The 12257-nt window shown below is 45.8% G+C and overlaps 1 protein-coding gene across 3 annotated transcripts in view; it reads left to right on the top strand.

Moving 5' to 3' along the window:
• LOC125291878 (receptor tyrosine-protein kinase erbB-4-like) overlaps positions 1–12257 on the top strand; it is a 232664-nt gene that overhangs the window by 106382 nt on the left and 114025 nt on the right. For all 3 annotated transcript variants that reach the window (XM_048238834.1, XM_048238835.1, XM_048238833.1), the window contains exon 2: positions 6425–6576. In XM_048238834.1, coding sequence (XP_048094791.1) covers positions 6425–6576 — 152 coding nt within the window. The remainder of the gene's footprint in view (positions 1–6424; positions 6577–12257) is intronic.

Here is a 12257-nt window from a genome sequence, read left to right as displayed (position 1 = left end):
AAAAGTGAATTCCGTCCAGCTACATTCTTCACTCTCCAAGACGGGAAGGACCATCCCTCTCTCTGGATGCCAGTGAGGCATTTTTAGCTGTATGGGGGGATTTTGTGGTGGATTATGGGTAAATGAGGTGCTGGTTACGGTCAGTCGTCTTTTAGGGTAACCAGTCTGAAATCCGTCGATATTGCACCTCAGACCCAGCGATTAGCCTTTACATATGACCCTGGAGAGCGGTCTGTCGAGAGAGAGAGCGGAGGCAGCCAAGCCAGGCTCTCCCCTCTCCTCACCCCGCCGGCAGCCCTCTTGGCCTCTGGGGGTCAGCAGCCAGGCTCATCTGTTTGCCGGGCAGCGTGCCGTGCCGTGCCGTGTGAGTGCTGAGCCGTGTCTGTGGAGACGCTGGGCAGCAGCCCCAGGGGCCGTCTGCTGAGGCGCTGAAAATAGACCCACTCCGCTTTCATCATGCACATGACAGCACTGATGATAAGAGTGGCCCTCTCTCCCTCTGCTTGCAGCAGGAGCATTCGGCAAAACTAATGGTGGGCGGGTGTGTGTGTGTGTGTGTGTGGGGGGTCATATGCAAGAGGATGCAGATGCACGGTTTCTAACTCCTCACACCATCTCGAAAAAATCAGTCTGAATTAGCGAACGAAACCTGCACTGTACCCAGGAGACGCCTCTGTTTATGGCGCTGTTTATCAGGGACGGTCCATCACCGCCAAGCTCCATCGGCAGGTGTCGGGGCTGCTGCGTATAAGTGGTATTTGAAATGACATTTTCCCAGGGATTCTTTGTCCTCTCCATGTAGCCATAGATGCAGCGGGTCAACACAGCCTTTTGGCTGAGGATGTATCCAATTGAAGCAGACAGCCACAGCATTTGAGAGATAAGGGGTTGTCTTGGACAGCGAGTAGAGACTTGTGGATCTTTAATGGGACTCATGAATAGGAGAGCGGAGCTGGCGCTCGAGCCGCAAATGAGAGTGGCTGCCGGGGCCATATGGGAGCACAGACAGGCCTGCGCTGCTATGAATGTGAGGGTGTTGAGGGCATCTCCACTGAGCCGTGGCATTGTCACAGACAGATGTAATTAGCACTGTTATGATTACTGTTAAGCTGCACAGCAGATGGGCTCATGTGAAAAATGCATAATGCTTCTCTGAAGGATGTCTTTGTAAGGGCTAAATGATATTCGCAACAGGACTCGAGTGGCACCCATAACTTTATAAAAGTCTGCCTAATGTTGTCAGCTACAAGGAATTATACATTTAGTGACCTCCAGATGTTTAACTGCCAATGGCCAGGTAACACATATTTAATCTTCAGATGAAACATGGTGTGTTTAGAATAATTCCCCTAGCCCCTTGGTAGGGAGGGTATTGCAATTGGATATGTTCGTCCTGTGTGTCCACTCACATAACTTAAAAAGTACTGGTTCGATTTTCTTCAGATTTGTATACAATGCACACAATCATCCTTATCCGGAGTAGAATGTAGATGCTGGAATTTGGTTTCACTGAAATGAATTTGTGATTGGAGGACATAGATATCTTCCTGCTCACCTGCTTACCTCAACCCTTTCCAGTACCAACAAACTGAGGCCTCTCTCATACTCCTGACCAACCCTGGTCAAGTGTCCTTGCAGAAGTGACCACTACAACTGTATTTAATCCAGTGATGCGCAGGCTATTGGCATGACCTTTCCTGTCATGACTTAGAGTACAATGAGTCTGTGGAACGCAACTTCTGATGTTATTGGTGTTCGATAAACTCCAGACCATCATTGATGAAGTGCTTTTGTGCAGTCCGTATGAAATGGATCGACCATGCAGAAAATCTGGAGACAAGTGTTTAATTGTGTCGGGAATAGTTATAGAGCCTTGAGTGAAATTGAATCTGATAAAAATGCACAGAGTGCTTATGCTGACTTTCAAATATTAAAACTTCACTGAGTGGCTGGAAAATCAACATCTATTTTTTGAACCCTTTGCTTTGAATAGTGTGGAAAGTGCCTGTCACACATGTTGAGGACAGTGGGTATTCTGGAACAGCGTGGAATAAAGTCATTTGAAAATTCCATCAGGCGCGTGGCGCTTTTAGACACTGAACAAAGCCAGTCTGTCACAATGTGGGAAGCTTTAGGCGGGTTAGAACAGAACCGCAGAAAAAGAACAAGAGGATTTGAAGTCGACTGTTATGCCTCACACTAGGTGACTGACCAGTGTTAGTGCTATTTCCTTTAGATTAAATGTTGGACTGATACTGTATGCATGTCAGCCCATGACCACCCCCCCACACCCACACACACACACACACACACACACACGCACACACACACACATACACACACACACACACACACACACACACACACACACACACACACACACACACACACACACACACACACACACACACAAACATGCACACATGCACGCACAGACACATCTAGAGCTTAGGGCATAAGTCCTACCCACAGTGCTTTCCTCAGCTTTCTGTTCAACAAGAACCCACATGCATCAGTCACTGTCCCGCCGATAAGGCAATGGTTTACATCTGTCAGGCGCCGTGAATATGTATGGCACCGGTGGTGACAAATGTTCTCGAGGATGTGGCTGGAATTATGAGAGAATGATAAACAGGTTTGTTTGTGTATATGTGACTGGGACTGAGAGAAAGTGTTTTATTTCTCTGATTAAATGAATATGGTTTACTAAGAAATTGAATCGGGTTTGCTTTGGCATGCAAGAGCAGGCAGTGTTTCAGACAGACAGAATTGAAAAATAGCTCCTTTGAACAAGATGTAAATCAATCAGTGGCATGATGGAAATTGCCATGCCAAGCTGAAGGGTGCTTGTGATGACGGTCCACCCCAGCCTTTGCATTCTAAGAATGATCCTATATCTATGTATTTAAAGAGCCAGTGCCAAGTGCATTGCACACATTTCTGAATATTACCATATCCGTAATAGTAACAGTTTTCTGATTAATTGCATCTATCAGACTATGCTCATTATCGTCAACAGTAATAGTTAAATGGGTGACACACTAAATCCCTAAATAAGTTTTCATACTCGGTTGTAGTCCTTTGGACAGAATGGAATATGTATAAGTATATATACTCCCATGAGGGAAATTTGGTCTCTGCATTTATCCCAATCCGTGAATTAGTGAAACACACTCACAGTGAGGTGAAGCACACACTAATCCCGGCACAGTGAGCTGCCTGCAACAACAGCGGCGCTCAGGGAGCAGTGAGGGGTTAGGTGCCTTGCTCAAGGGCACTTCAGCCGTGCCTACTAGTTGGGGTTCGAACCGGCAACCCTCCGGTAACAAGTCCGAAGCCAACCAGTAGGCCAATGGCTGCCCAAGAAAGGAGAGAATTATGAAATTGCCATTTTGCCTATCATTCTGAAACAAAAATGATTTCATTTCCAAGATTATTTGGATTGGTCATTAGAGGTGCTTTTAAAGGAGAATTCCGGTGAGATATTGATCTAAAGTGTATTGAAACATGATACCGAAAGTGTGAACGTGATGTCTCATAGCCCATCTCGGCTTGTCCCCTGCACTCCAAAATCTGGCGCTAGTTAGCCGATGCTACCAACAGCTTTTTCAATAGTGGTGCTTCGGCATCAGGCTAGCCATGCAAATAAATCACTGTTTTACACCCATTTACGAGGCTCAATGTATCTCCACACTTCATTGGTAGACTTCCGAGGGCCCTGACATGACATTTAAAACGAGACATTGAGAACTTTGAAAAAGCACTGGTAGTTTACTTACAAGACGATTTATACAGACAGTATCTTCACAAAGTTTAGCGTTTGCAGCCATCTTGAATTTAGTCACGATAAGTCGAGCAACAAGTAAGAATGAACAGGTATGATAAGGGATCAGATTCCAAAAATAATTCCGTGGAAATGCATGGATTCCAGTTGCTGCTACTGGAAGAAACTGGAAGTGGATTTTGGAGTGCAGGGGACAAGCCGAGATGGGCTATGAGACGCGTTCACACTCGGTATCATGTTTCAATACACTTTAGGTCAATATCACACCGGAATTCTCCTTTAACCCCATGGAAAGTGAGAGACAGTGAGAACATTCCATACCACAGGAAAAAAAGTGTAAGACGGCATCACCAAGCTAGTAGATCTTATAAGATTACACATATGCATAGATTTTCACCCATGGCTCATAATCTCCTCATTAATTAAATCCTATTATGAAATTCACAACTGTGATTAATTGCCCCAATCCATCACTCTCAGAAATGGAAACCCGAAGAAAAAATAAATAAAATTAAACAATCCTGGGGAGGGGCATTCAAGTGTGGGAAATACAGACAGTGAGCCATGCTGAAGTCTCCCTGTCTGTCTACTAAAGCAAAGGGCAGAACAGCTGATGGCAGGAGATCTTTTGTGCAAGTGTATTTACCTCATACCATCTCGGTGGCATTGCTGAAACGATCCTCCTCCCCCATCTCTCTCTCCTAGTTGGGCTGATAAATTCCAAGCTATGGAGACAATGTGTACTCAGTGCATGGCAAGGTGGTATAAGAGCCGTACAATGACTTTTCTCTCCATCTGGGCTGAGACCCGGCGGTGGCAGCTGGAACAGACTCAGTGTGTCGGCTCAGTACTGCTGCCCCCCCACCTCAAACAAATCAGGAGGAGAAGGCTGAGCTCTCTGCTCCCATCTGTGTGCAGAGGTACAGGGATCGCTCGCTCCATCTCCTTTTGTTCCCCCACTAGACCACCACCCCAAAAACACTATACAGAATACAGAAACCCTATGGAGAGAGAGAGGGATGGCAGAGAATCTGAGGAAGCAACATATTTCATGTCCGTTCAAAAAAAACCTTTCCCTCTAGATTTTTTAAGATTTTGTAACTTTATTTATTCTTCCAGCACCATTCCTACCATCTGTTTTCCTAGGCCGGGAGGTGTATTGGAACATGGGACTGCTGGATGATAAAAACTGGCCCCTCGTGAGACCACCTCCTATGATTCTTTTGTAATCTCCAAGCACAGCCCTCCAGGGTGCAATAACTGTGTATTGCTAAGCTTGCTTTTATAATATCCCTTTCCTTCAACGCATGCTAACCATTATTGTGAAAGAAGCACCTCGCAACATTGGCCACACCTGACCTACTGTATATGCTGTTTTCTTTTGTTCTCTCCTGTTTCATTTGCTTTATGTAAGGGCTTGTAAGCTCTCTCCTATCGCATGTAATCTAATGTGGGGGGGAGTTCTTTGAGCAAGCTCTCATTTGTCTTAATAGCACCCCTGCCCCAAAGCTGCTGTTCCTCCCACCTTCTGAGAAATAATCCGAGGGAAAGTAAATAGGAAACAAAATAAAGGTTTGGGTTTTGCTTTTGAGCGGTACGTACCGCACAAGTGTTATGAGTTTTTGAGTCATGATGCTGTAGGGAAGGCACTGATATTAAGCCCAGAAAATGATCGGCGCACTCCTCAGAGGTGCAACACAAAATGGCTTCCACACCTGCGGTAGCTCCGTCAGCAGATGTGCCTCTCAAAACAGGTTCTGCTCTCTGCTAGCATGTGCTGGGTGTTAGCATCACAGCATTCACCACCCCTGTGTCACTCAAACAGCTAACAACTGAACAGCAAAATGGCTGGCAAAATTCACACCTGCTCCACCCTCTGTGTTACTCCAGGCTAGGTTTGACACACATCCCACTATGCAAGTCACAGGATGCCCTAATCAGCATGCACCATAGCTCAGTGTAAACAATCATTCACTGTCAGTGTGTTTGGTCAAAATACCTGTGGCACTTTCCTGTCACGGATCAGTCTGCTCTGACTGGCGTGCCAGCTGGGAGATGATGCCCCCCTCCCCATGTTGGCACCCATAACTCGTCTTGAGGGCTCCCACTGGAGGCCCTGAAACGCTGCTCTCACTGGGCAGGGCTGACTGGCGCTGCCATGGGCAGTTGTGACACAGGTCCAACGGACCGTGAGCGGGGGCATGGCCCGCACTGGGGGGAGGCTGGGCCTCCGGAGCAACACCAGTGGGTGGAGCAGATGGCACACGTCCGGGGATAAAGGGGCATGAGGTGCTTGACAGGCGGAAATGGCTGTGCTTAATTACTTGTCAAGTCGGCAGATTGGGCGTTGGCCAAGGGAATGGGGAAGGCTGAGGTTGGGGTTGTGGTGGTGGGTGGGGAGTGCTGCGTCTGTCCCAGCTGCCTTGAGATTCTGTGTGATTCCCTCGCTCTTATGCTTAGTCAGAGCCGGCGTTAGCCTCAAAAATCGCCTGTCTTTCACTGCCCTGGATATGCCATGCCGGCTCCTCTGCTGACGGTGACTGGCATGTTCGGTGCCGCGCGGTGACACCTGCAGTACGGGGCCTGTCTCGCCGAGCTGGCTGAGTCGCTAACATCCCTTCTCTCTTGTGCTTTTTGCAGTGTGCACTGGGACGGAAAACAAGCTGAGCACCCTGTCAGACCTGGAGCAGCAGTACCGCACCCTGCGCAAGTACTACGAGAACTGCGAAGTCGTCATGGGCAACTTGGAGATCACCAGCATCGACCGCAGCCGAGATCTCTCCTTCCTGAGGGTAGGCATACTCGCAGCACAAATCAGCTGATACCACTGCTTGTTGTTGCCAGAGGGGGTCATGCACAGTGATTAACAGGTCTAGGCAGGCCGCAGAACAACTAAGTGTGGCAGCCATTCATTCCTGTTGACCTCATCAGGAATCATCTTTCTGCTGTAAATGTCATCATGCCCCCCCCAAAAAAAAAAAAATAATAAATAAATAATGTTACTTCACTTTGTCAATCATCAGGTATTACAGTAAACAGTCTATCAGAGGATTATGCGTTCACATTAAGATTAAGACTACTCACGTGGCACCGTTCTCCCATCCTTCACAGTGGCCTGCTGGGCTGAGGCTGAGTGAAGGATGTGTCTGGGTGAGTCATCCTAGCAGAGAGCCATAGTGGGAACAGGTCCATTAATGCTGCCAGTGAAGGACAAATGGCCACCTTAACCTGGCGCAGGAGACCGCAGCCACAGTGCTTAGCGCTGCTTTTGTAAGATAAGCAGTCTTAAAAAATGACACCATAGAGAAACTGAGGGATGGACCAGCAAAGCACTGGGCAGAGATGGAGACAGAGATGGTGGCATGATGGCCTGGTCAGATACTTACTGACAGGGGTGCCATCACTTGTGTGAAAGTAGTATTGCCAAATTTCTTGCCAATCATAGTGTGTTGTATTTATATCGGAGACAATTCATTCGGAATGGGTCATGCAGGAAGCCTACTTATTATGACCGCCGCACAGCGAAGCGGTGGTCATATAGGTTTAGTCAGATTTATTTTATTTTTTAAATTTTTTCTTTTGCATGTAACCCCACATGGATAGCATGGAACCATCGTTTTTCGTTTTGATCTGTAGCCCCCCCGCTGGACAGGACCCCCCGAAAGGAGTAGGGTAGGGCAGATACAGTTTTCTGTGAATATCTCGAAAACCGTAGGGTTTAGGAGGACCATTTTTTTTTTGTATGTTGATCTCAAGGGGCCATGTCAACCCATTCCATAACCACTCATTTCATGTATAGCGCCACCTAGTTAAACACAAAAAAAGTAAAATGAGGTGTTGTAATTGAAGGTATCTGTGACCTAACATAGTCAAACTGCACGAAATTGGAAGTGTAGGATCATTATGACACCCTCTGTATGCACGCCAAGTTTTGTGGAATTCCGTTCATGGGGGGCCACACAATAAATTAATTTATGTTACTATACACCAACTGGCCTGTAGGTGGCCAGAGACAGTTTTCTGTTAATATCTCGAGAACCGTAGGGCCTAGGAGGTCCACCTTTTTTATGTATGTTGGTCTTAAGGGGGCATGACAACCCATCCCATTACCACTTATTTCATGTATAGCGACACCTAGTTAAAAAATTAAAAAAGCAAAAAATTAGGTGTTTTCATCACAATATCTCTGGCTGACAAGGTCAAACTGCACACAATTAAAAGTGTAGGATCATTATGACACCCTCCGAATGCATGCCAAGTTTTGTGTACTTTTTGTTTATGGGGGTCTTTACAATAAAATAATTTATGTGTACATTTAGTGACGATACCAACAAGGATTCCCGGACACTGAAAGACCGGGTACTCAAAACTAGGTGGGCATGTACACCCACACATGGATTGCATGGAACCGTCATTTTTCGCTTTGATCTGTAGCCCCGTGGACTGGACCTCCGAAAGGAGGGTAGGGCAGACACAGTTTTCTGTGAATATCTCGAAACCGTAGGGTTTAGGAGGACCTTTTTTTTTTTTGTATGCTGATCTCAAGGCCATGTCAACCCATTCCATAACCACTCATTTAATGTATAGCGCCACCTAGTTAAACACAAAAAAGTAAAAATGAGGTGTTGTAATTGAAGGTAACTGTGACCGAACATAGTCAAAACTGCACGAAATTGGAAGTGTAGGATCATTATGACACCCTCTGTATGTACGCCAAGTTTTGTGGAATTCCGTTCATGGGGGGCCACACAATAAATTAATTTATGCGTACATTTAGTGACGTACACCAACAAGGATTCCCCTGGACACTGAAAGACCGGGGTACACAAAACTTGGTGGGCATGTACCCCCACATGGATAGCATGGAACCGTCATTTTTCGTTTTGATCTGTAGCCCCCCCGCTGGACTGGACTCCCCGAAAGGAGGGTAGGGCAGACACAGTTCTCTGTGAATATCTTGAGAACTGTAGGGCCTAGGATGACCATTTTTTTCAGATGTTTGCCTCCAGGGGTCATGTTAACCCATTTCATGTGCACACATGTTCACAAACAGATACACACACACACACCCCAACATTCACAGTAATCATACGTATGACACATACTCACACAGTAGACATATGTACATACGCAGGCACACACACAAGCACACACACACACACACACACACACTCTCACACACACACACCCACACACATAACATAAACATAACACAAACAATCAAGAATTTCTCAGAATTATGAACAGGCAAGATGGAGGTGGGGTTGTATAAAATGAATTTTACATGTGAAATCTATGAACTAATCATGTTTTGGTACTTGTTGTCTAGCAGATACCAGTGAGAATTGAGTGTGGATAATGCAATTTAGTGAGACAGTTAGAATCATATAGGCCTTTCAGCGTGATTTATTTTTGTGAAAAAAATGTGCTGGACTGGGCGGCGGTCATATTTTGTACCGCTCTGCGGTACATCTAGTTTATTTGCGCAACAGGCCACGTTCTGCATTTATTTAAAGCTGCTATCGCCATAGGCTATTTACTACGATATTATTCACCTCTGTTAGACCTATAACAAGTTGCTACAGTAATTCCTTTTTTTCGTGCAGTTGATTAGGCTATCAAATCGCTATGCTCATTTCATAAACAGGTACAGTAATCCACGTCATCCGGGGTTTTAAACCACGTTCTGGCCTACCCACGAGTTCAGTTTCACTTGTGCAGAAGTCGCACATTGAATGGACACTCCACTAGGCTACCATTTAATTGTGTCCCTCTATATTTGATGATACCAAATTAAGAAGTAGGCTCTATCTTGATTGGGGAAACTTTTAATTTATTTTTCTGCCGGTCCGATAATAGCCTACCATTCAATTGTGCCGCAAATTAACAGACATAAGCACGGCAGGGCACGCCCCTAATGATAATGAATGCATGGAACACAGAACCTCGCTTCTCTCGCGTCAATCACTGACAGTAGAATGGATCGGGAAAAACACTGTTCACCAAGTCATAATGATCAGCTACTGATACTGGCAGTACTGGCGACAGCGGCCATGCTTACTGACCCAGGCTTAGATGACAGGGAGGAGGGCAAAGATAGAATATGAGGGGGGGGGGGGGGGGGGGTTCTCTCTCAGCATCCTCTCTCCTCTCTCAACCCCCTCAGTGTTTTATGCCCTTGAACACACAACAAGTGTGTGTGATGGAGCAGGTCTATCAGCACCAGGGTATATATGACTGTGTTGTCTCTATAGCCACAAGTAGAGTGTTTTGTGCTGTGATGGTGGAGGGTTTTTATACTCTACATTGCAGTACTCTCCAAGCTAGGATCTTTTGGAATAGATAATGCACTACTGAGCCTTCTCTTTGGTTTCTTCGTTTTTTCATTTCATAGAGTAGCCATGCTGTACAAGTTTGCATCTTTTTGGTGTTCTGTTCAGCTAGTGTCAGGGTAATGAATCAGTTAGTGAGAAATGTGTTTCAGTGCACAGCATGAATGAACCCTGGCCAAGCCATGCTCTCATATACTGTATGAGGTGCGATCCAACTTTATCATTCCATCCATATGGCCCTCGCAAAGCCTGCAGACCTAGCAACCACACATTAGACATTACGTATTACGGGTTAAGAGGGGATAGGGGAGATCACGACGAGCCCAGATGGCAGATCAGAGAAAGGTCAAAGGTGTTTTTTTTCCCTTTTCACAGGAAGTGCTGAGGTGAAAAATGAAGGCAAGTACGTGGGTTGTGTATTTCTGGCGTGTCCGTTGACCTCCCCTGCCCTGCCTGTTAGTGCCGTCATCAGCTTTACACAGGCGACGTCGTCAGCCAGCCCACGACCTCCATTGATTTTTATCCTGTGGGCAAAGTGGCAGTCTCCCACTGGGCCACTATTTGAGCTGACTCGCTAACTGCTCTGATGGGCTGGTTCTGGCTGGCGGCTGGATGTGCCTGTGGGCTGTGGCTGAGGAGGACCAGCTGAGCTTGTGGCTCACAGCTGGAAGTTCAGCGGGGAAATCATTAAGTACATAGGAGAAGAGGAGGGGCAGAAGAACCAGGGTAATGTCAGCATTATGAGGGAAATCCATCAGACTCGTGGGCGAATCTAGAGGTGGACAGGCACTGCAGTGGTCTGCAGTGTGGTGTTGGGGGAAATCAGCCCAGTTGGAAATGTGGAGCATGTAACCTCGCTCAGGTCTGCAGTGGAGTTTAGTTGTGCTGCTGTGCTGCTAGCATTTTAATGCCATACCAGTATGCAAAAAAACACACATTGATGTGGGTTTACATGGACACATTTAATCTGATTCAAATCAATCAGACTAAAATTACCCATAAACACCTTGATCGGAATAAAACTGCTGAATCAGCCTGAAATTGGATCAAAATTCAAAAATGGTGGTGTATTCCTTTTTTGGAATTTAACTTGCCAAAATCAGATTTTGCACATGCTTCTTACTCCTCTTGCAACATGAATATATATTTCTTGAAAACAGGTACTCTTATAACAACTTCACTACCGCCGTGATTATCTTTGACAGCTCATACACAGCCTAGCTAATTAGGACACCATTTACTAAGATCATAAATATGATTGCTGTTGTGTCATGACTGCCCTGAACCATTTTTTTTTTTGTCTGATTTTAAAATCCTGCGCCAAACAGATTGAATAGGCTCATGTCATGTAGTCTGGCTTTCACCAGACCAAGCTCAATATTTTAAGATTAAACATTGGTCTGGGGAGTCCGCTATGTATTTTCTACTACACAAGAGGCGTGATCAACGGGCATAGTTCAAATGACTCTGTACGCAATTGGATAGTCATTTACCAATCTGACCAATGTGTGACGTTTACAGAGTGACGCAAAAACTCCAGGCTCTCCCGCTATCATCATCGTTTTAAACCTGCCAATAGCGCGCCAGGTGGATAAGACAGTTTGTGACTGGTCCCGGCAAAATTGTAACGTTACAACAAAATTGTAGCAGAAAAAGTTGCACAGGTTTCCAGCCTGAGCTGCAGGGCGAAAAAAAGAAATTGCCGGCACAAAAAACTATTTGACTTGGTTCCATTTAAAGCATGCATTACTCAAAACTGAACAAGAGGGACATTTAGCTAAGCTTTCATTCTCTATGCACATTAAACACTAATGAAAACATCTGTTTACCCCTGCAACGAGACAACAAAACGCCATTGTGTAAAACATGGAGGAGGTGGGGAGAGTGCAGAATTCCCATTGACCCCCCACAGAGGTAATTGGCCACAGAGACTACATGTGAGAAGAAAGAGATGATGCTAGACAGAGTTTGAATATCACTCAGCTTCAAAAAAGAAGCCGCAGGCCTTGCTGCCCTGTCTTAAGACATCCCAGGCCTCTCTCTCTCTATGTGTGGGAATGCTTCAGAGGATGAAAATTCAACAACACAGTGTGGTACACAAGCCACTCAAAATGGCGTCCTGCCACACGAGAGCGAGGGAG

This window comes from Alosa alosa, chromosome 3 (genome assembly GCF_017589495.1).
Source record: "Alosa alosa isolate M-15738 ecotype Scorff River chromosome 3, AALO_Geno_1.1, whole genome shotgun sequence".
Lineage (NCBI taxonomy): Eukaryota > Metazoa > Chordata > Actinopteri > Clupeiformes > Clupeidae > Alosa > Alosa alosa.
The sequence above is the reverse complement of the archived record's forward strand: the minus strand, read 5'-3'. Positions and strand labels throughout refer to the sequence as shown.